At 42.5% G+C, this 24,441-nt stretch overlaps 1 protein-coding gene across 2 annotated transcripts in view; it reads right to left on the reverse strand.

Moving 5' to 3' along the window:
* Nucleotides 1–2,429: 2,429 nt before the first annotated feature.
* The window catches only part of SLC30A10 (solute carrier family 30 member 10), a 50,833-nt gene continuing 28,821 nt past the window's right edge, over nucleotides 2,430–24,441 (reverse strand). Inside the window, exons 3-6 of one of the 2 annotated variants that reach the window (XM_047840570.1) lie at nucleotides 22,119–22,358; nucleotides 18,257–18,790; nucleotides 8,786–8,789; nucleotides 2,430–2,439 (exon numbers count right to left, since the gene is read on the reverse strand). In XM_047840570.1, the coding sequence (XP_047696526.1) occupies nucleotides 18,291–18,790; nucleotides 22,119–22,358 (740 nt within the window). In that variant the 3' untranslated portion in view covers nucleotides 2,430–2,439; nucleotides 8,786–8,789; nucleotides 18,257–18,290. Of the gene's footprint in view, nucleotides 2,440–8,785; nucleotides 8,790–15,830; nucleotides 18,791–22,118; nucleotides 22,359–24,441 lie in introns of those variants that run through there. The other variant, XM_047840571.1, reaches the window with a different exon arrangement.

Here is a 24,441-nt window from a genome sequence, read left to right on the forward strand (position 1 = left end):
CCAAGCAGTCTCTGCACTGACAACACAGAGGGACAGCACAGCCCCTACTCAGGATTCAAACCCATGAACTCTGAGATCATGACCTGAGCCGAAATCAAGAGTCCGATGCTTAACCGACTGAGCCACCCAGGCCTCCCAAAATTGTCTTAAAAGATTTTGGTAATGGCTCAATGTCTTGCATAGATAATTCTCTAAATGGGAATATTTTCATTATGTTAATGTCTTTTTTTAAGAGAAAGGGGAAAAATCCATCACTGATTAATTAATACCAATTTAGAATGTATAATCATTTGACTTGGGCTAAGCTGGTGACCACCTCTGCATTAGCTTTGGAGAGTTCGTTTCACACACACTTTAAAAATGATAATACTCTCCAACTTTAGAAAATGAGATTACTCTATTTACCATGCCAGTCCTGCCCTATACTCAACACTTGGCTAAAGTCACCCCTCCAGGGAGACTCCACTCACTATTATAGCCTCAAACTATCCCCTGCCTCTAAAATGGCAGGAACATTTGAGTCACTTATTTGATAACAAGACATTCCCACTCTAGAAGCTGCAGACTCAGTAGACTTAGATTAATTGCCAATTAGACCAGCCAAAAATGAGATTAAATATTTTCAACAGGTGAAGGAAGAAACCAAATTCCCACTGTTTTCGGGAGGTGGGGGTTCTAAGTTTGATTAAGGGATTTCCCCAGTGTCTCCCAAGGACAAAGTTTCACAGGTGGGATTTGAACCCTGCATGGAGGGAGGGCTTCCTGACCTCTTTCCACTGCTCCCTTTGCCTCCTGATTCCCCAGTCAGATAAGTACGTGATGAGTGACAACTTTTAAATTCTATGCATGGAACCATCTACAGAATAGGGACTCAACAAACGTGTTTGCTGAGGCAGAAGTTGAGAACGTGGAATCCATAGAAAAAGACCTTAGTTAAACAGTGAATTGACAGAAAGGAGGAAAAGGGATCACGTGACCAAAGATTCCACTAACGCCATTTTCACATTTACTCCTTTTTTTTTTCCTTCCCCCTAATGATATAAGTTTGATTGTACTTCACATTTTCTTCAGGGAACTTTCAAAATGTATTGAAACTGAAGCCTGATTACTAGATCAAACAGTTAAATTAGGAGTTACGACTATTGTGATGTTCTAAAGCTTTCGCAACTAGTGAAGTACCAGATGTTAGAACTTTTTACTATAATGGTTTGCTATACTTAATACATTAATCTTATCTACCCATATGAGCAGACCCAGCAGAAACTTGTCTTAGCTTAGGGCCTGACGCAGTCATTCTTTTTCTTTTTTCTTTTTTTTAATGTTTATTTATTTATTTTTGAGAGAGAGAGAGCAAGTGAGCAAGGGAGTGGCAGAGAGAGAGGGACACAAAATACCAAGCAGGCTCCTGACTGTCAGCCCAGAGCCCGATGCAGGGCTCGAACCTATGAACCGTGAGATCGTGACCTGAGCCAAAACCAAGAGCCAGATCATGACCTGAGCCGAAACCGAGTCAGATGCTTAACCGACTGAGCCACCCAGGCACTCCTCAGTCATTTCTTTTGAAAAGTCTTTTCTAAGTTCACATAATGATCCACCTGCCATGAATCTTTATTTCAGTCTGACTATCTGCATTGTAGCTGTGTTCTCTGTCTCAGTTCAGAAGACTGATTGATTGAATGATTGATTGATTGATATCACACATCATTTGAAGCCCTAATGAAAGCTTTGGGCACTCACTACAGAAAGTTGACACATGCACACATGTCCAAAGCTTGACATGTGATTCCAAGGACCCTCTGACAACCCATCTGTAGACCTCTGAAGAAGCTGTGAACCCCCAGGTAAGAGTGCCTTTCCTTATGCATTTGGAGCATCACAAACCCAGACGCATGCTGAACTAAAGATCCATCAAAAGCTTCCTTCATATCTCATCCAATATCTAGGTGAGCACACACGGTAGGCACTTAAAATTCTTGCTTTCATGGAGAAACATAATAAAATAGTCTTGGTATTTTTAATTACTCCTTGTTTCCCACCCCCCCCCCTATTTTCACTAGCTTTCCCCCAAATGAATGAGATTTCATTTTGTGTTTGCAAAACAAAACAAAAACGAGCAAACAAATGACTGTTCTTCAGTGGCCATCAAGGCTTCAACTGGACAAGCAGGGTCTCACAGTGTCCCACTTTTGTACTGTTTTGGAGTTAAGCTTTAGGGAGGAGATAGGAAAGGCACGTGGAGCTTGGAAGGGGAAAATGATCCGGGGTCTGATTAGAAGACAGGGGATAATAGAACACCTTGCATTTTATGGCATTTCATAGTTTTCAAAACACTTTCACATCTATTATCCATCTATCGTCTTACACGACAACACCCACCGTAACCCCATAAGGCAAGTGGGGCAGGCATCGTTACCCTCCCCTCACTTTACTGATAAGAAACTCAGGTCCAGACGGTTTCATGAATTACCCAAGGTCTTAAATGAAAGAACAGGGATTTGAATGTAGAGTTTTAGACCCAGACTCTGCTTTTCCCTACAGTACAGAGGAAGGAAAGAAGAATGAGATATTATAATTTTTTTTTAAGTAGGGGCGCCTGGGTGGCTTAGTCGGTCAAGCCGACTTTGGCTCAGGTCATGATTTCATGGTCCGTGAGTTCGAGCCCACGTCAGGCTCTGTGCTGACAACTCAGAGCCTGGAGCCCACTTCGGTTTCTCTGTCTCCCTCTCTCTCTGCCCCTTCCCCGCTCGTGCTCTATCTCTGTCTCTCAAAAATAAATAAACGTTAAAAATTTTTAAATATATACATTCATGAAGGGAGAGGGAGGACTTAAAAAACCCTTTCAACCAAGAGGCATGAAACTTCATTTCCAGTTATGATATCAGGGCATCTATTTTCTAAATGCTTAGCAAATCAATATTTTTCCTTAAAATGCAATTGCCCTTGTATTAGTCACAGAGGTTTAATCATTTGTGAAGAATAAAGTGGCCCTATCTTTACCAAACGCCATTGTAATCACTTGGGTAAACAGTCTGGAGCCATTACAATTCCTTACGGGATAATGGGTTCAAAGTTGTAAAATCTGGAAATATTTTCCCACACAAATGCTGCTGCAGGCATTTCCCATTTTGAACCAAAGTTGACCCTCCCCGCGGCTACATCTTGCAGGTCAAGAACGTCACTTGATGAAACATACTGACTGAGTCACCCAGGTGCCCCAGGAAGACATGTAGATTTTTACAGACACCTACTGTACCTTGATAACCGTTAATTTTTCTAATACTCTCAATATTCCCTGGTCCTGATGTTTTGCAAATGAGAGAGCTGAGAATCACTGAGAGGGGAGAGAATTAATATGTGCTAAAACTTACAGTATGATGGACCTTTTACATTTCTCTATCATTTTGATAAGGGTTTAGTGATGTGTCCAGAAATATGTAAATGATCAATAACGAATCTTGCATTTGAGTTTTGTCTAACTCCAAACCCTTTATGTTTTCCATCACATGACTACCTCCTAAACTTCAGTCATTCAAACGCCATCTTCATGAGTTTTTGCCAAAATCTTATACTATATACTCTATTATTTCTTTAGAGGCAGTACAGTTCAGTGGTTAGGACACAGTCCTGAAGGCAGTGTACCTAAGTTTCAATCCTGGTGCTGCCTCTTACCAGCTTTGTGACTTTAGGTAACTGACATGACCTATGGATGTTTCCTCATATTTAAAATGGGGGGGTGAGTAATAGCACCCACCTCATAGGGCTGTTTTAAGGATTAAATGAACTAATACATGTTAAAGTACGAAAGCCAGTCCTTAATCAAAGTTAGCTAGTATTATTTCAGAATGTCCTTTATTTTTTAAAAAAAGTGTATTTATTTATTTTGAGAGGGAACACACACATGAGCAGGGGAGGGGCAGAGAGAGAGGGAGAGAGAGAATCCCAAGCAGGCTCCACGCTGTCAGTACAGAGCTCAGTCAACGTGGGGCTCAGTCCCACAACCATGAGATCATGACCTGAGCTGAAATCAAGAGTCGGACATTTAACCAACTGAGCCACCTAGGTGCCCCTCAGAATTTTCTTTAAATCGGGCTTTTGCTACCTAGGCAAATGTATTAAAGGAGAGATTTCATAGCACAACTGTGATATTATAAGTTTCATGTGATAGTTATACTTCAATAAACGTTAAAATAAATACATAATAGTCAAAGAAAAGGGGCGCCTGGGTGGCTCAGTCAGTTAAGCGTCCGACTTCAGCTCAGGTCACGATCTCGCGGTCTGTGAGTTCGAGCCCCGCGTCGGGCTCTGGGCTGATGGCTCAGAGCCTGGAGCCTGTTTCCGTTTCTGTGTCTCCCTCTCTCTCTGCCCCTCCCCCGTTCATGCTCTGTCTCTCTCTGTCTCAAAAATAAATAAACGTTAAAAAAAAAAATTAAAAAAAAACAACAACAAAGAAAAGATGTTTGTCCATGTATCACCTAAAATCATTTCCATACCTAGGTCCTACTTTAGGAATATGTTCCCACCCCACACTGTTTCCTATCTATAAAGAAAAGAAAAGAAAAGAAAAGAAGAGAAAAGAAAAAGAAAGAGAGTGAGAGAAGGAATGAGGGAAGAAGGGAGGGAGGGAGAGAAAGAAAGGAAGAAAGAAAGGGAAAGAGACAGAGAGAGAGGAGGAAGAGAGGAATAAGGGAAGGAAGAACATAGAACTATATGATAAAAGATGTGTTAAATAGATTAAATATGTGCATTTCTGTAGACCTACCCATCCACATTTCAAGGTATTTTACAAACCCCAGAAAAATAAGTCTAGAACTTCTAGGTCCTGTTAAGAACTTAAAAGATTAAGGAATGCTTGAGGGATCCTAATACAATGCAAAATTTCTACTATTCCCCAAAGTCTGATGCTGTGAAATTTTATGTAAGAGCTTTTACTATTTCAGTCCGTTTTTCCACCTATAAACTGGATAGAACTCCAGCCTCCCACCTTACATCAGAGTTTTAGGATGAAATGGGGATTTATACTAAGATTGTTTAGCCTCAAGTTTGTTTTGTTTTGTTTTGTTTTGTTTTGCTTTGCTTTGTTTTGTTTTTAACAAGAGAACTGAGATTGAGGGCCAAAGAACAAACAGAATGTAATTTAACATTTCTTCAAAAAATACTGGATGTTTGAGGTCCTTTACCAGATTGGGAAATGATATTTTCCAGAATAAATTCCATCTTCTTTGTATATGCTTTCATAGTCTGACCACCCATGCCACAAACCACTTTTATGACTGAACTACATTAAGTTCGGGGGAAAATGTTTATATTGTAATGTGATTGCGAAGTTATTTTTCTTTTTTCTTTTTTTTCCAAATTTTAATTTAAATCCTAGTTAGTTAACATATAGTGTAATATTGGTTTCAGGAGTAGAAACTTACATACAAGCCATTGCAATATCAATAACCAAGGCTCCATAGTAGTCATTTGTTCTGATCTACTGAGCTACACTCTCTGTCTTACAGCAGATGTTCTTGTTTCCAAAAGCCACTATACCCTTTCCCCAGTTGCCTCTTCGCCTTCCATGTCGTGATATCTCAAGTCTAACGTGCTGAAGAGAATTGAGTCGCTAATGCCGTAATGAGAGGAATTCTTAGTGGAGACGCATGTGGTCAGGTCCTGTTGTATAGACTTGGCCTTTGAGGAGACCATGGCGGCTGGGGTATATCTTTAGAGGAAGTATTGTCTTCCACATTTGTAAGCCAGCAAGTTGTAATTACGCACATATTGTGTGTCCATCCCTGCGCCAAATGCTGCAGTGGATTCTGAAGTAGGAGACAGCTCAAGATAGTGAAAACAGCCAGGCACTGGAGTCAAAGAGACCTTGGTTCGAAACCCACCCCCACCACAACTGAAATAAGTGTATCATTTCAACTCTCTGAGTTTGATTTTCCTCACTACTAAAAGAGTGAACTGACTTTGCAGGAGTTTTATGAAGATTACGTGAGACCATATATGGAAGTCAAGTACCTGGCACATAGAAATGTTGAGTCAATGTTGTTGTTAATAAGATGTAATCCAGAGGCACCTGGGTGGCTCAGTCGGTTGGGCGTCTGACTTCGGCTCAGGTCATGATCTCGAGGTTCCTGAGTTCGAGCCCTGCCTGGGGCTCTGTGCTGACAGCTCAGAGCCTGGAGCCAGCTTGGGATTCTGTGTCTCTGTCCCTCTCTGCCCCTCCCCACTCATGCTCTGTGTGTGTCTCTCTCTCAAACGTAAATAAACACTAAACAAAATTTTTTTTTAACTTTAAAAAAGATGTAATCCATGTACTCAAGGAACATACTATCTATTTGAAGAGATGAGACACGTAATCAAATATCAGATGGTGTAGCATTAACAATAGGTTCCACTGAAATTCAGAACTAAGCAAAATACTTTTGAAACAAATGACTACTTTAAATAACTTTTCTCTGATGTTATATAAGTATCACACACTCATTATAAAAAAAATTATCGGGGGTGAAAAAAGTAGAAACATTGTAGTGACATTAATTCCAAATTCACACACATGTAATACCCATACAGTGGTAGAGTAATGACAATGGAACTTAGGTTAAAGTCCGTATGATTTTCTAAAGGAAGTAAAATTCATCAATAAGAGAGTAGATATTTAAGTTGCTATGGTCTATGGTCATGATAGAATACTATCTAGCTATTAATAAACGTAGAGTGAATCTTGTATGTCTTGACTTGGAAAGACAGCCAGAATATACTGCTAATTTAAAAGAGCAAGTTGAAGAACAAAACATAGGGTGTGAAGACATATTTTATTAAGCATGCTTTCCTTGGAGGTTTGAAATTATCTTGAATACTTTACGTGTATCTGTATTTTTTGTTTGTTTGTTTTAGTACCATTCAGTAATTTTTCACAGTGTTCTAAAGCAAAAGGAATAAAGTCAGTCTTCACAATGGAGAACTCTTGGCCAAAAGTTTGGGGGAGGAGGGGGAAGAAGCTGGTTGTGGTCAAAGTTAACACTAGATGGTGCCCCTCATCAGTGTCTTTTTGAAAAACACCTACTGTGGTCTGATGGGATAGCAACTGTACAAAGTGGCTAAAATATATTTTAGAATCATACATTATGTATCTTGGTTCATTTCAAAATCAACTGATTTTCAAAACCAGTGGTTTTTAATCAGAGCTGGCCGTACAAGAGGAGTATAATGGATGCACGCTGTTTTAAACCGGTTAGCGTGTGTACGTGTTTTTGTCTGATTCAACCCGTTCATCATAAATCTAAATTCATTAGGATTGGTGTACCCGGGCAGAGTAGCTAAATGGTATGTAGATGTGATCTCCGTTGTAAATAGAAAAATCTGATTCCATAAACCCTGTATTACTCTTCAAAACAACACAAAACAAAAAAAGGGAGGCAAGGGATAAGGAGGAACAAGAGACATCAAGAACCTCAAAGTAGCAAAGGACCCTGTCTTATCAAATGAGCAATGGGTCTCAAAACATCTGTTTCAGCTGAAATGACCGGCAGAGGATGTGGGTGTGACAGCCCTACCCCCAGGCACTGGACACAGGAGATAAGAGATCTGCTCCCCCAAACCTGTTGACTCCTGGAAACCACAGATATCTCGCCAGTGCATTCTTTTCACGGAAGACTGGAGGGAGAATTCTAATCTGTACAACGGAGCCTCGTTTGAATGTTTGTGTCAAAGGACAGAAAATACCTGCGTGATAGACCATGAGGTGAAACGACATTTCACCGTTTATTTTCATTCATTCATTCATTCATTCATTCATTCAACAAATATCTATTGACGGTTGACAGACACCCAGGTATTTGGATAATAGTCTGGCCACTCACAAGTCATGTGACCTCACGCACATTAGCCAGACTCTCTCTAGTACTTATTATTTGAGACTGTCGTGGCGGTCATTTGTACCTTCTGACCCCTTTTACCTATTTTGTCCATCCTCAAACCTCTGCCTCTGGTGGCTATAGTGACATGAGAGTATTTCCTGTGAATGCCTACAAAGAAGAAATAAACGTAGGCATCTGCACGTCTCCTAATTATGATATTTAAAGGGTTTTTTTTAAATAGTCCCGTGATGCAAGCAAATAAAATGAAGCAAAATGAGAGAGTGAGTGCATTTGATTCATGTCCTCAGATGGACAGTCACGGAGGCAGACATACACAGAGGGACTCAACAAAAACAGACAATATTCTGAAATCACAAACTCTTTGCCAGGAACGTGCATGATCTCGTGTAATTTTCCCAACACCCCAACAGGAGGTATCATGCCTCCTGTAGAAGATATGAAGGATACTGATGTTCCAAGAGGAGGTAACTGGCTCAGGGTCACACAGCTTCAAAGTAGCCTTTTAATCAGGATTTAAATGCTCACAGCCTGCTTCATTAAAGCACACAAATACATTAAGTATCAAAAAGACAGGAGGCCCCTTGATATCTAGAAAACAGCGCCTAGAATTCAGCCGTGGTGTTGCCAAGGACTGCGTTGGAACTCAACGCAAAGCCAGAATGTTCTTCTGGTGAGCACAGTCTCTCAGAAAACCAGCACCAGATGCACTGGCTTTGCTGCGGTGGGCACCGAATAATGTGCAGACTCTCGAATCACCATGCGGTACCCCCGAAACCTCAGGACACGTATGCCAACTACACTACAGGAATGAAAAAAAATAAAGATGGGAAAACAAACAAACAGAGAAGAGTCCACTCTGTGCTCTTGTCTGAGCACAGATGAGAGGGAAAAAAGCACTCTGCTAAGCACAAAAATACCAGTCTTGGATACTATGAGTGACTGCTGCTTTTTTCGTTGTTGTTGTTGTTGTTGTTTTTTACCAATTAAAGCGTGAGCCTTGCTTTATTCCTGCCACCTTATAGGTAGGATTTATTAAAATACCCAGTCACACAGGGAACAGATCGGTGGTTGCCAGAGGCAGAGGTCTGGGGAGGGGCAAAACAGGTGAAAGGGGTCAGAAGGTACAAATGTCCGGTTGTAAAATACATGAGTCCTGGGGATGTCATGTACTGCAGGGTGACTGGGGTTAATAATGCTATAGTACATATTTGGAGGTTGTTGAGAGAGCAGATCTTAAAAGTTCTCATCGCAAGAGCAAAAGATTTTGTAACGATGTGGGGTGAGCGATGATACCTAGATTTGAGGTGATGGTTTTGCAACACACACAAATATTGAATTGTTACGTTGTACGCCTGAAACTAACATGTAGTTGTAGTACAATTATACTTCAATTAAAAAAAAAAAAAAGGACCCCGTCGCAGAATTATCCCCATTGGGATAATGCTGGCAGCCTCCTATCCCGGATGAAGCCCCATTTCCTTGAATCTTCCTCCAAATCACCTGACACAAGCCTAGATGTGATACTAAGTCCTGGGGGACACCCTCTTGCTGAAATGCTGCACGGTTTCCCCAGGGCATACAGTCCTCTCTGCATCGAGCATGGAGCCCACTGGTCCAACCACAGGTGAGTCCCTGGTGGCCTCGGGCTGGAAGTCAGGGACAGAAACGGACATTCAGCCAGATTCACACGAAGCCCCCACTGCCTCTGCCCAGAACCCTGGACCCAGTAAACCTGTAGCAGTAATATGCTGTTGAAGGTGCCACCCTGCCTGAGAGTTGAGGTCTTTTGGGACTGGACCCTGGTGTTAGGATGAAGTCCTTCAACACTGGGTCTATTTTATTTTCCTGGGAATAAGATGTCCCAGGATTTGGGGTCATGTGATCAGGTCTGTGTTGTTCTCTAGTGACGTCATAAAGTATGGCCTCTGCCCTCCAGGAATTTTTTTTAAGTGTTTTTATTTATTTTGAGAGAGAGAGAGAGAGCATGAGCAGGGGAGAGAGAGAGAAGGAGATTGAGAGAGAGAGAGAGAGAGAATCCCAAGCAGACTCTGCGGGGTCAGTGCAGAGCCCAATGTGGGGCTCGAACTCATGAAACTCTGAGATCGTGAGCTAAGCCAAAATTAAGGGTTGGAAGTTTAACAACAGAACCACCCAGGCAGGCCCTCAGGGAATTTTAAATCTGAGTACTGACACTCAGGTTGGCCTACCCTATACATTCTTGGCATTTCTTTTGTGAGTCGTGAGTTAAAATAAGAGTAAATCAACTTGAAATCTTACCTCTTAAAGTCGGCATTTTAAAGATCTATCATTCTTCCAGTATTTTATGGAGCTAGGCCCTGTGCTGAGCCCCACGTGGGCCACCTCCGTTGCCCTCACAACAATCTCAAGAGGCAGGAACTATCATTTTCTCCACTTCTATAGATGGCAAAACTGAGGCCTAGAGAACTTTTTCTTATTCACGGACAGCATTCTTCCTGAGGTCAAGCAGCTCATCGGTGATAGAGCCAGGGTTTAACAAGCAGGCCACTCCCGAAGCCACCATGCCCAAACGTTAAGCTACACTTCATAGTGTATGTTAATTTATATAATAAAATCTCTCTGTAAAGCACTTTTCTATGACGCAGGCTTAGCGGTACCATGGGCCAAAACATGTCTCCCCCCTTAGGAAGTGCCGTGCGGTCCAAGAGTCAACGGTAGAAAGCAAAAGCTATAAAGCAAGCATTAAGCATCACTCCTTCCAAAAGCGTCATAGTTGTTTTTCTCTGAATACCTTGGGACATCGGAATATGGCCACAAACTCACAGCAGGCAGAGGAAGTCAAGGAAAAGAATTAATCCAACATTTTTAAATGTCATTGAATTTTTCCATGACGTGTTGATTCTGCAGCGCAGAAACTGGAACTTCTTGAGCCCCCTAGTTCTTTTGAACTTGAGTGTTTCAATCTCTTTTGTTAATTGAAAACAAAAAATGCTTGCTTTTTTCCAGGGATGGGGGGGTGGGTGGTATAGATATTTCCTATGTCCTCTGTTGGAAGAGGGTAATAGTGAAATGTCCCAAAGAAGGACACATGAAAAGAAAAGCCCAAAACAACACAAAATTAGGCAAATTCAGTCATGAAGAAAGAAGGAACAGAGGTTCTTAATCTGGGACCCAGGGATGCAGGTCAGAATCCCTGCAGGTGTGGGCAGGGCGTATGCATGTATGCATCTGTGAGAAAAGAATCTGTAGCTTTTATGAGATCCCAAAGGGTCTGTGGCCCAATGAATAAAAATGAAAATCAATGAAATTATGAGACAAACAAAGTCATCTGTTTACACAACAAGTATCTTAAGACACCCATGACTGTCGTTAAGCCCAGTACAGCGGACAGGGTCCAGCTTCCTGGGGCAGATAGGAGACCTGGTTATCATCGTCCCCACTACAAGCCTGTATCAACACGGCCACTCTGAGAATTTGCTCCCCGCCCCCCGTCCCCTCCCTCCCCTGAAACAATGCAGGCAACAATACCACCAGCCAATTTCCTCCTGCATCTCCAAGCCTAAAAGAACCGGTGTGATGTGCCCGATATTTTTTTTTTAAGGTTTTCTTTATTTTTGAGATAGAGACAGAGCATGAGCAGGGGAGGGGCAGAGAGAAAGGAAGACACAGAATCTGAAGCAGGCCCCAGGCTCCGAGCTGTCAGCACAGAGCCCGACGCGGGGCTCAAACTCACTGACTGTGAGATCATGACCTGGGCTGAAGTCAGACGCCTAACCGACTGAGCCACCCAGGCGCCTCAATCAGGTATTTTTACTCTATATTGGAGCTCAGTGTTATGGCACAGCCGTATTTGTGACCATGTGGTTGGAACTATGAGGCGACAGAGAGTCTGTTCTCCTTTTGCTTCACAAAAAGGTGAGAAAATCACGGTTGTGCTTCCAGGCACAGGACACGTCCATTTCCGAGTGTGCTCCTGAATCAGGACCCCAGGCACAGAAGGGTTGTAGTCTGTCATCCACAGGAAATCACCCTGTGCGGCAAAGTGAGACACTAACACAGAAAAGGAAGAAACTGGCAATAAAACACAGAGAGAGAGAGAGAGAGACCAGAAAGGAAGTAACTTAGTGAATGCAAGTTAAAACTCGAAAAAGTAAAATGTCTTTTGAGCACGAAAGGAATAGGTATGATGATATTCACCCCCCGACTCCCACAACCCTCTATTTACTAGTCTACACAGCCACCGTCCTCACACCCTCTGCTCGTCTAACTTCCGTGGGTTTCCTTGTGCCGGAGAAGATAAGGTTTGAGGGCCAGGCGGGTGAAGGAGCTTCAGTGACAGGCTGAGTCTGTCCTTCGTCCCGGAGCAGAGGGAAGCAGGAGGGTTGACAAGAAGTTTGCAAGTGCGGAGGGGCTGGTGGAAAGGCCTCTGTTACAGCACAGACGTGAGGTGATCCAGCCGAACCCGAGAGATGGGGACAGGAACAGAGAAGCGGGGACTGACATCGAGTCCTTGAAGGAAACGTTCACTGAGCACGACGACTAGTTAGACCCAGGATGAGTGAGAGGAAGGCAGCATTAAACACGGCAGCAAGGTCCGAGCAGAAACGCAGCGAGGAAAGCTGAGTGGAGAAGTGGGAGAAACTCCCTGGGAACTGGGAGCATCTGCAGACCCGGAGGACGTGCACAGCTAGTGGAGCTCAGGACTCCCGGCAGGACAGGAGATGAGAAGGCAGAAGCTCCAAACACAGAACAACAAAGCAACACAAAGTTTGGGGGGGGAGGGCGTTTGGATAAAACCGGTCCCCGTGAATATTCTAATCCCGGTGTTCCCCAATCCCCCCCACCACCACCCCCCGCCACGCACACATACAAAAGCTTTGGGACCAACTGCCTAAAGAATGAAATCTAAGCTTTCAGGGCGGATTGTTCTTTCCCTCTTTCTCCACCCATGGCACTACTCCAAGGCCAATTTCAGTGCCAAGTCTCCTGTGAAGCCTTTCCTCTTCACCCTCACCCAGGTTGATTGTACCTAGTTAGCTTTAAGGCTAGTTAGCTTTAACCGGTGGCTCATTGACCAAATGGAATTACAGAGATGGGAGGAGGCAGGAGAAGAACAGGAAGAGTGTGAATGCCCGCTGGAAAGTGTAAGAGAACAAAATCAATTGACGTTTAGCTCGCTCTCCTGTTTCCTAAGGATTCCTACAACAAACCCCCAAGAAGGGGAACACAGACCATCATTTAAACAAAAAACAACCAAGTGCAATGGAGTTAAATGATCTGTCCAAATCCCGTAACTGGTAACACCAAGAGTTGAACCTCTTCGTTCATTCATGTGTGTATTCATTTATTCATTCATTCAATAAATATTTATTGGTGCCAGGTCCTGTGGCACTGTTTCAAGCACGGGATAGGGGCTGAAGAACACAGCTGTGGATCATCCATAGCCTTATTCTAGTGGGACAGACAGGAAATAAAGAAGTAAACGTATAATAGAATGTTACAAAGTGACAGTGCTACGGAGAAACAGGGAACAGCGGGAGACACCGAGGAGGCAGGGTTCCCCACTAGATGGAGTAGTCAGACATTCTGTACTCTGAGCCCTGAGCTCAGCCCTCTGTTCCTCTTCGTGCTGACAGAGTTGATGGTCACGAAATGTACACCTCCGTCTCATTTCAAATGCTGCCCAGGGCTTCGCATGTGCACCCCTGAGCACCAGAACCATTCAGCACAAGATCCGCCCCCACCCACAGCAGGCTGTAAGTAGGTCTCCTTAACCTCCCCCAAAGTTGTACTGCCTTACTTAGCTTCCAGTGTAGACTACACACTCCCTGGAGGCAAGAACCCCTCGCACAGTTTCCAATAAGGGTATGCTGGTTATCAGCTTATCAGATTAAATAAAAAGCAATTGGAAGAACTGGGAGACTGTTCCCCTCACTCAATATTCATAAAGGTGACAGTCAGCTCTTTGGAGAGCTCCCCACATCTATAGGACTTCTCCAAAACAAGCCCAGCCTCTCCACCATTCCCTAACCCCCAGGAGCTCCCCTCCTGCACAAGCCCTATTGGGTAGCCCCGCCCCCAGGAAGCCCCCCTAGAAAACCAGATCAGTCCAGGCTGCAGTAAGTAGGCAGCTGGGTCAGTTTGGGTCATTTTTGCCAACATGGGCCAGGTGACATTGCAGGTGGTGGACAGTGGCAGAGGGGTATGAAGAAACCACAAAATAAGGATGCAGAAGTAGTCCCACTTTACTAAAACCCATCTGAAGTGTTACTGAGTGATAAACCAACTAGACTCAGGGACAAAAACAAATGAGTTCAACCACTCTGAGCTTTCCATCTGATTTCCACAAACATCTCAGTCATGTGTTGTTGTTGTTTATTTATTTACAGCACCATTGAACATCTTTCGCTTTTACAGGTATGTGTATGTGCATACAGGGGGAGTTCACATGCAATTAGTAATGCGCTATTTAAACTTGACATCTTCAAGTCTGAATAGTTCCCACAAATGTGACAATTACACTTTGGCAAAATCGCCTGTGAGGACAGAAGGAAGACTCCAAGCAACAAAACTCCATAATACTGTAACATAACTTCGGACCTCCTGGAAGGGTCACTCTCCCTCGAAAACCATCATCCTTCCTGGATTATCCCCGCTAGACAGCAGGTTCATCGCCTCTGACCTGGCTTTGTACCAAGAGGAGACATCCAGCAATATCGATCCATTCAGCGATATTCAAAAACGTTCCATGTAAACAAAAAGGTCCAGAATAAAACACCTGAGAAGAGACGCTCCTGAACATGACACATAACGCATTAGCTAATCTCCAAATTCATAAGAACATTTAGATTACGGTGAGGATTAGGGTCTGATGCAATTTCCATTTGCGCCACGGTTTCCCGATTCAGTAATTTCATTCCTACCTGCGACGACTCACGTGCAAATACACTCAGAAGCACAAATAAGTAACAAACGATCAGGTGAACAGCAGAGTTATAAAACAGGCATAATCATTATTCAGTCTAAATTCAAAACCCAAATCAGGTCATGTTTCCTCATTATTTTTCTGGCACAGTCTTTTTTTGTAGTCTTTAACTGTAACGGTGTAAAGATACATTTAAAAGCAGGAAATATATTTTGTCCTCCTGGGAAAAAATGCGGTAGGATTTGGCAAAGGATTCAGTTAACCACAAATAATACAGATTTTTTTTTTAACATCTGAACTTGTCCTTAGCACCAAGATGAACTGCTTGTCCTAGAACCAATAAAAGACACATCATCAAGTTTAAAACTGATGGAGAATTAAACACCTTAGCCCCAAGAATCAATCATACCAGTATTTTCTGGTCTCCTTTTGTAGTTCCATCATCAAACTGAAGACATTCATGAGTTGAAGAGGTCATGACAGAATAGTGACAGCAAATGCTTTTTTCTTCATTTCCTTCACTGTTATATTGACTGATCTGTATAATCAGATTTGTAAGGCCTTTTTTCCCCCCAAACTATATCTTTTTAAATGTTCAAAATTCCTATGTAAAGATAACTGTAATTTTGTTTTTTTTTTTTTTTTATTTTTTTTTTCAACGTTTATTTATTTTTGGGACAGAGAGAGACAGAGCATGAACGGGGGAGGGGCAGAGAGAGAGGGAGACACAGAATCGGAAACAGGCTCCAGGCTCCGAGCCATCAGCCCAGAGCCCGACGTGGGGCTTGAACTCACAGACTGCGAGATCATGACCTGGCTGAAGTCGGACACTTAACTGACTGCGCCACCCAGGCGCCCCAAGATAACTGTAATTTTGATGAGCAGTTTGATCTCACCTTTAAAAATATTTTTTTAAGTTTATTTATTTTGAGAGAGAGATAGCATGAACAGGGGAGGGGCAGGGAGAGAGAGAGGGAGAGAGAATCCTAAGCAGGCCCCACACTGTCAGCACAGAGCCCAATGCAGGGCTCGAACTCAAGAACCATGAGATCATGACCTGAGCTGAAATCAAGAGTTGGATGCTTAAACAACTGAGACACCCAGCCTAAAATTCATTTTTTAAAGAATGAATTCTGCAGAACTGATACTATTAAAATGAATACAGGGCTCTCGAAGGACTTTTGTCAGCAATAACTCTCACCTACCCTTAGTTTAAGTCAGTAACTCAGAAATAGAGACAAATTTGCCTCCAGGGGATGTAGCAATGCCCTACATGTAGCAATGTCCTAGAGGACACCCTAGACTTTTAAAAAAATTATTTTCATTTCAAAAAAAAAAAAAAGAAGGAAAGATTTCTGGAATGAACCTAAGCACACAGGAACACTAGAAAGTGAAATGACAGCATCTTTCTAATCCCAGAGGAAAACAGTGTTGGGTAAAGCCACTGTTCAGCAGGCCCTAGAGCCACCAGGAAAACTGACCCAACGAGAAGAAAGTTCCTGCATTTCCTTGGGAGACTTGAAATGCAGGACAACTAAAGAGAGAGTAAAACTCAAGTAAAAATATCGTACTGCAGGCATCACGATGACAGAGGATGTCACGATGACTGCCTGAGATGACAGAGGAAACCACTTAACCCCATACAAAAATATTGCACTGAATGAGCTTGTTTGAACTCATTAAATGTACTCTTAGCTGTCTTAAAAGGGATTATTTCACAATGACTCCACTCCATAATGCGGTATGTGATTAAGTGGTCGTCAAGCTACCTCTGTGGTAAATTTGTTACATTTAAATTTAGTGCCTTTTCCTTGCCTAAAAAATACTTTAGAGAGTAGAGAACATTATCTGGATGTAAACTAGTCTGCATTTCTTTAGCCAGGGGCACAGAAACTAGAAAATTATAATCTTTTCCTTCTAATAAAAAGCCGAATGATGGGAACCAATTGGAAGTGAGGGACAGACTTCCTCTTTGGCTCCAGTCAAGGCATCTCAACCAACATCTGTCTAGATTTTGGTCCACTTATCACTGTGGTGAGTTTCAAAGAGAATCCCCTGGTTTTTTTTTTTTTGTGAGTGCATGCCATACTTTTAAGATTAAAGATAAAAATGTTGTCTTATATTTTACCCCTCTTTTGGCTATACACTATCTATAGACTAGTCCAACAAACTCCTAGGGACAAAAACGTATTCGACTAATTCATGGCCAATTTAAACTCAGATAATAAATTTTCAAGGAATGAAAAAAAATTCTTATCCTACTGATCACAGATGCTTACTTATTTCAGCCTAAGAACGGACACTAAGACATTTGTTTAAACGGCATTAATGCTGAAAAATGTGGGTGCTTTTTGCATCACCAACCCAGGATTTCTGTTTGAGTACCGCACAGATTTACAACAGGACTCTGTGTCTAGAGCCTAAGAGGTGATCGTTGTCAGTCAATTTTGCAACCCATCGGGGTCTCTCTACACATAGACTTTTCCATGAAGTTACTAGTTGGCAACTCTACTAAATACTTTAAAATATGTCTAATGGAAGAAAAGTCAATCCAGCTTATTTTTGGCAGGAAGGAATACTCAGTGTCATATATTATTCTCTCCCAGAAATATCCATTTTCTCCTGATAAATGCTACATATATCCACATGATCATATAAAAGAAGACTCAAAGGAAATTTGGACAAATAAGTCATTAAGCAATAAATGAAAACAATCCCAACTGGACTGATTCTACAAGACAGAATGTAAGTATTGTGTCATACTTCAGGAAGTAGAAATATTCCCACACTTCCAAGTGAAAAAAAAAAAGCATTTGTGTATTAAACATTTGAAGCACCCTATAGTTGTAGTTCAGTTCACAGCAGAAAGTAAACACTAGTTTTCTCTCCACCCTGCAAAATGAAGAGGTAGTCAGGAGGCATTTTCTTCCTGTCTTCCCCCAATAACCTCTCCTTCCTTTGATGTTCTGAGACTATTTTCTACTTTAATAGGTATTCATTTTGCATTTATTTGAAAACAAGTCAAAGAACAAAAATTCTGCAGTGACAGGACTACCCAACCTTCCTCTTTTATGATCTTATGATGGAATGAAAAAAACATTAGCTAACATGGTTCTTTAGTTTTTTCAATGTACTTGGCTATGAGCTCACCTGAGAGTCAGCCACAAAATCGAAATCACTTTAAAACAAAAACTACTTTGAATCCTGTGTCCACAGCCATTGAGTCCCAGCCTTCAATGTCCCTGATACGTATGCTGGCATGGTTTGCTTTTTGAAGTAAATGTTCAAACTAAAACAGTGAGTTTGTTGAAGAGCAGCATGAGATACCCAGGACGACGTAAAGGAGTTCACAGTCACATAAAAATTAACAGACACATGCAATTAACATCCCAAACAACCAGCCCGTTGATGAACACAGAGCGCGCACACCATGAATTGGACCAGTGCCTACAGCCCGCAGAGGTCCTTCCACAAGCCCGAACACCTCGTCTATACTGTCTGTGTACGTCAGGACAAGATTAAAAATGTGTGCTGTTGACATAATGTTGGTCCTCCTGAGTTTTGCTCAGAGCTTGTCCGTGGTCACTCAGACAGCTGTCCAAAGATACTTCAATAGCCACTTCTCTTGTTACTTGTCCACGGAGACCATCACTTGGGTACGTGTCCAGAGGGGGACAGCCATTGTGCTCTGCGCAGCCATTGACGTGGGCCAGAGGCAGGGCCCCGGGCGGGCAGCACAGCTGTTTCTCACAGCCCTTGGAGATGCAGGGTGAACTACAGAGCAACAGCAGATCCTTCTGCTCCATGGTCTCCTTCAAGTCCACGTGCTCAAACTGGATGGTCACATTGTGGATTCCCGCATTGTGGAAGATTTCTCGAATTTTCATACTGGCGTCCTGATAGCCCCTGTCCTTCCGATACTTGATGTGCAGGGTGGCAATGATCTTTCCACTTATAAGTTCCCAGATGTGCACTTCATGTACACTGCTAACCCCGGGCACGGCCGAGAGTTTACTCACTAGAACAGAGGAGAGCAGACAAACACTAAGGTGCGTGCTGTAGTGGAAACATGCATGGCACCCACCACAGGAGGGACGTGTGCCCTGGAAGCATTCTCACCACCCCGATGTATTTCAAAAACACAAAGAAAAATAGCTGGACCTGGACGGGTACGTTTTCTAGTAATCCTCTTTCTCCATTCAAAATCCGTGTACCATCCCTCATCAGCCCATAAGAGGTATTTCAAGAAAGGGTGTTTGAGCACTGGGTGTTATATGGAAACCAATTTGACAATAAATTTCATATATTTAAAAAAAAAAAAAGTAAGTTTAACAACAACCCCCCAAATCCCCAAGGTTGTTGAGTTTACCAGGGAATAGACACCCACATGGGCTGTGTTGGGAGCGTGAAGCAGGATGCCTTTCTGAAAGGGGAGAACTTGGCAATAGGGACCAAAAAACTTCTCCAGCATCCCTAGTGCCAGGAATTTAACCTAAAGGGAAATACCCAAATGTTCACGCACAAAAATGAGTTGACCGATGCTCTTTGCATTAATGAAGAAACGAAAACAAGGGAAGAGTTAAATCGATTATATAAAATATGATACAGCCATTAACAAGTAAGTTGCATATTTAAGGATATGAGAAAAGGCATATAAGCTATCTGTAAGTGAAAAAAACAAATAGTTTTACTGTGCATATGGCATGATATTTCTTCTTTCTTTCTTTCTTTCTTTCTTTCTTTCACAAACATCAGTGTATACACACACACACACACACACACACACACAAACACAATTTTTTTAAACAGGAAGTAAGCTTCACACCTAGCACAGAACCCAGTGCGGGGCTTGAACTAATGACCCAGAGATCAAGACCCAAGCTGAAATCAAGAATCGAAGGCTTAACTGAGCCACCCAGGCGACCCCACACACACAAAAATCTTATGCAGATAAAGGCTTGTTTTATTGAATGATTGATACAAGATATTAAAAGTGGTAATTTCTGGGTAGCAGGATTACAAGAGATTTCTAGTTTCATACTTAGGCTCTTCCATATTTTCCATACTTTCTCAAATGAGCACGTATATAGAGAAATGGTTTTGAAGACGGATTATGAGCAAAGACCCTGTAGCCAGCTAGGGTTTGAATCCCAGTGTAGTCATGACCTTGGGTAATTTACCTAGCCCCCAGTGCCTCAGTGTCCTTATCTATAAGTTAGGAATAATAATGATAGAATTGCATAGGTTTACTTTAAGAATTATAATGGGGGCGCCTGGGTGGCTCAGTCGGTTAAGTGCCCGACTTCGGCTCAGGTCATGATCTCACAGTCCGTGAGTTCGAGCCCCGCGTCCGGCTCTGTGGTGACAGCTCAGAGCCTGGAACCTGCTTCAGATTCTGTGTCTCCCTCTCTCTCTGACCCTTCCCCGTTCATGCTCTGTCTCTCTCTGTCTCAAAAATAAATAAACGTTAAAAAAAAAGAATTAAAATGAGTGAATATAAAGCACTTAGAACATTACTTAGCATGTAATAAGTGCCTTACAAGTGTGTTATTGTTATTACTATATTTTTTAATTTTTTTTTAAATATGTTATTTATTTTTGAGAGAGAGGGCATGAGCAGGGGAAGTGCCAAGAAGGGAAGAGACAGAGATCCGAAGCATGCCCTGTCCTGACAGCAGAGAGCCCAATGCAGGGGTCGAACTCACGAACTGTGAGATCATGACCTGAGCTGAAATCAGACGCTCAATTGACTGAGCCACCCAGGCATCCCATTACTATCTAATTTTTAAAAATGTGTTTAAAAAAAAAAAAATATATATATATATATATATATATCATCATATATCACTATATATCACAAATTGGTTTTGATATGTGTATCTTTTTCTTCAACTGGAAAATAAGCTTCTAGAAAGTAGAGACGATGCTGTGTATCTGTGCCTGGGTATCTCCTTCCCCATCTCCTACCACCTCTGCCTGCGGCATCGGGCAAATAGTAGGTTGCAGGAAATGAAGCCTGACTATTTTAATTCTGCAGTAAAGCAGCCAGAGAGTTGACCGCACCTACCAACTCTGAGACTCTAAACCAACAATGGTGCCAAAGAGGCCCCCAAAGGCAGAAAGAACATCCAGGAGAAAAGACTGCAGGAGAAGCTCCAGCTATTAGCAACGGCGCAACCAACTGGTCCCAACACACACTATTAAACATGGGTTTGGCAGGGCTATGGCCCTCATCAGACAGTCACACTGTAAATCACACCTTCCTTCATAGAGGAAAGCCTAGCCATGGCCATAAAATGTATTAAGACCCATTCAAACCTCATTTCAGGAGCTTCTCATGAAGTAAGGTCTTCTAAGAGGCCTGGGCTCTATCTCAAGTTTATGGGCTCACTGGTGGGGCAGTGAGTGTATAACACAAATATGCATGAAAAATGTTTTTTTACAAAAACATAATCCCGTTTAGAAACACTAGAGATGAAGTTGCAAATTCAGTTTCTCACCAACATCTGGATAGTTCCCATTTAGAAATTCTGCCAAGTCTTTAAAATACATATCCTCAGATACACATAACTAAGAGGAGAGTTTGACCTTCTGTTTGAGCAAAGCAAAGAAACAGATTTCATTACTGAACGAGGTCATGAATTCAGGTTAAAACATGAAATACGGTCCTTTTTACAGTGTTATAAGAGACCGGGTGACTTGCATGCCCATAAAAATCAATTAAATAGAATGCAAGATCTAGAATATAAAGGAATGATTTATGTTTTCAGAATAAGGAGAGTAAAAATCAAGTTCTTGGCAGGGTAGCCTTCTTTGCATTAAATCTTTGACATGAAGGTAAAAGCTGAGGAATAGGGGCGCCTGGGTGGCGCAGTCGGTTAAGCGTCCGACTTCAGCCAGGTCATGATCTCGCGGTCCCTGAGTTCGAGCCCCGCGTCAGGCTCAGGGCTGATGGCTCAGAGCCTGGAGCCTGTTTCGGATTCTGTGTCTCCCTCTCTCTCTGCCCCTCCCCTGTTCATGCTGTCTCTCGCTGTCCCAAAAATAAATAAACGTTGAAAAAAAAAAATTAAAAAAAAAAAAAAAGCTGAGGAATAGTTACTGCCCAAGCACCACATTCTCAAAAACTTGCAGCTGAGTCAGAGCGCCATGAGTCGTAAAGGACCTTTGGTTCTTGGAGCTGTGAGTCATCTTACTAGGCTACAAAACATATGATGGATGTCTCTATTGCTTGGTGATTTGAAGTGTTTCAGGACACATAAATCAAACACTACTCTGAAATAATGCTGGCCCTTTGGCCTGAAGAACATCAAATGGGCATGGTTCTAGATAAGAATCATCTGACTTACTCAGCTCCTCTGTGTTGACTCCTTTGGGGACCATCTGCAGCAGAATGGCAGCAGTCTCCTTGATGAGTGGGAAGGCAGATGACAAAATGATGGCGACCATGATGACGGTCAGGCTGGGGTCTATGTAGCACTGCCAGTTACATGGGTCCTCGCCTTTCAGGGGACGCACGTAGAATATGATGGCCGTGACCACCACAACCACTGACCCCAGGGCGTCGCCCATCACATGCAAAAGGACACCTGCCAGGAAGAAAGAAAGACCAATGAAGCACAGATCCAAATTTGGGGGCCATGTGACACTCAGGGACCTGGGTTCCCAAGTCTATGAATACCAGGTGCTATTTGCTTTCTTTTTGGTTAGAACAGCAGGATGAGTTTGAATGGAAAAAAAAAAGAAAGTAAGGGCAACTACTTCACAGGAAACAAAACCCTAGGCCACCATCCCAGGACCCAGAGAACCTGGAACAGCCTAGGAAGATTCTGAGCCGCACGCACATCTGGGGAGAGGGGGAGAGGGACTGTGCTTGTTCATAGTGCTACATCATGGCCATCTGTCACCCATCAGAAGGCACCGAGCTGGCAAATGGAGACTGTGCAAATGGTTTCTTGTTCTTTCAGACAAGTATCTGTGATTTAAATTGTTTTAAACATTTTTAAGAGGAAAGGGAACAAAGATATATCACGAAAATGGTTCCTTTTATTCCTTGTCTTGCCTCTCCCTTCATCCATTTTCTCCCTTCCCTACATGACTTTGCCTACTGCTCACTTAGCCAGGGTCATTCAAACTGGATCTGGCTCAGGAGATCCTTAGGAAGACCCTCCAGCAAGGGCACCTGGGTGGCTCAGTCGGTTAAGCACCAGACTCTTGGATTCACCTCAGGTCATGATCTCTTAGCTTCATGGGTTCAAGCCCTGCATCGGGCTCTGTGCTGACAGCATGGTTCCTGCTTGGGATTCTCTCCCTCCCTCTCTTTCTGCCCCTTCCCGACGCGTGCTGTCTCTGTCTCTCTCAAAATCAACTTTAAAAACACTTTTTTAAAAAGGGGCACCTAAAAAAATAAAAAATAAATAAAAATTAAAGTAAAAAATAAAAAAGGGGCACCTGGATGACTCAGTCAGTTGCGCATCTGACTTCAGCTCAAGTCAAGTTCTCGTGGTTCGTGGGTTCGAGCCCTAGAGGCATACCATGTACGCATTCAAGAAAACACTATTTTCTGGTTGGTCAGTCATAACTCCCATGACATAGAGTAACTTCTGTCTTTTACTTAATAATAATTGTAATGCTGGCTAACATGTATGCATCAGATGCTATTGTAAGTATATTACACATCTTTACATATTAAGTCCATTTAAGGACCCTCTTAAGTGGTTATTCTCTCCATTTTACAAATGAGGAAACTGAGGCATGGAGGAGCTACATAACTTATCCAAAATCACACAACTAGAAAGTGTTAGAGTGGGGATAGAAGTCTGGGTAGTCTGACGAGAGAACCAGTATGCATCCTGTCTCATATATCTCTCGCATTTCAATTCCGGGTTTTCCTTCTAAGAAATTTCACTATCGGCTCCTAAAAATTATACAAAATAGCGTTCAAACTTGTCTTTCCCATAATCCATGGTCGGATGCTTAACCGACAGCCACCCAGGAGCCCCCTCCTCTACCCCTGAGGTCTTTCTTACTGGAAAAAACAATTAGAAAGAAACATCTCATCAAAGGAGACTTATTTTCAAATGATGTTAGGATTGCTGTTCATCTATTCATATTTACAATGAAACACAAAAGCTAATAATCTTCCTGACAATCTGTTACAATATTTTTTAACGTATCACGTTTGATCCCATTAAATAAAATCAACCACTACAACTGATGAGAATTTTTAAAGGATCGTGCTTTCACTGTGCTTTGCAGAAGCTGGAGCATGATTCTCAGAAGGCATTTGTTTTACTCCATTTAAATAAGAGAAACAGTCATGAAAATCTAGAAATGATTTTTGTTCACAAGAATCCTCATCAGTTGGTGTTCCCCTGCAGATCTGGGGCGGGAGGGGTTTCTAAAGAAGTGGTTTAAAGGTCAAAAATGTGGGGAGCCTGCACGGCTCAGTGGGTTAGGTGTCCAACTTCAGCCCAGGTCATGATCTTGCAGTTTGTGAGTTCGAGCCCTGCGTCAGGCTCTGTGCTGACAGCTCAGAGCCTGGAGCCTGCTTCGGATTCTGTGTCTCCCTCGCTCTCTGCCCCTTCCCTATTCGTGTTCTGTCTCCCTTTTCTCTCTCAAAAATAAATAAGCATTAAAAAATCTTTTTAAATAAATAAATGTGAAAAATGT

This window comes from Prionailurus viverrinus, chromosome F1, assembly GCF_022837055.1.
Source record: "Prionailurus viverrinus isolate Anna chromosome F1, UM_Priviv_1.0, whole genome shotgun sequence".
NCBI classification, from domain to species: Eukaryota; Metazoa; Chordata; class Mammalia; order Carnivora; family Felidae; genus Prionailurus; species Prionailurus viverrinus.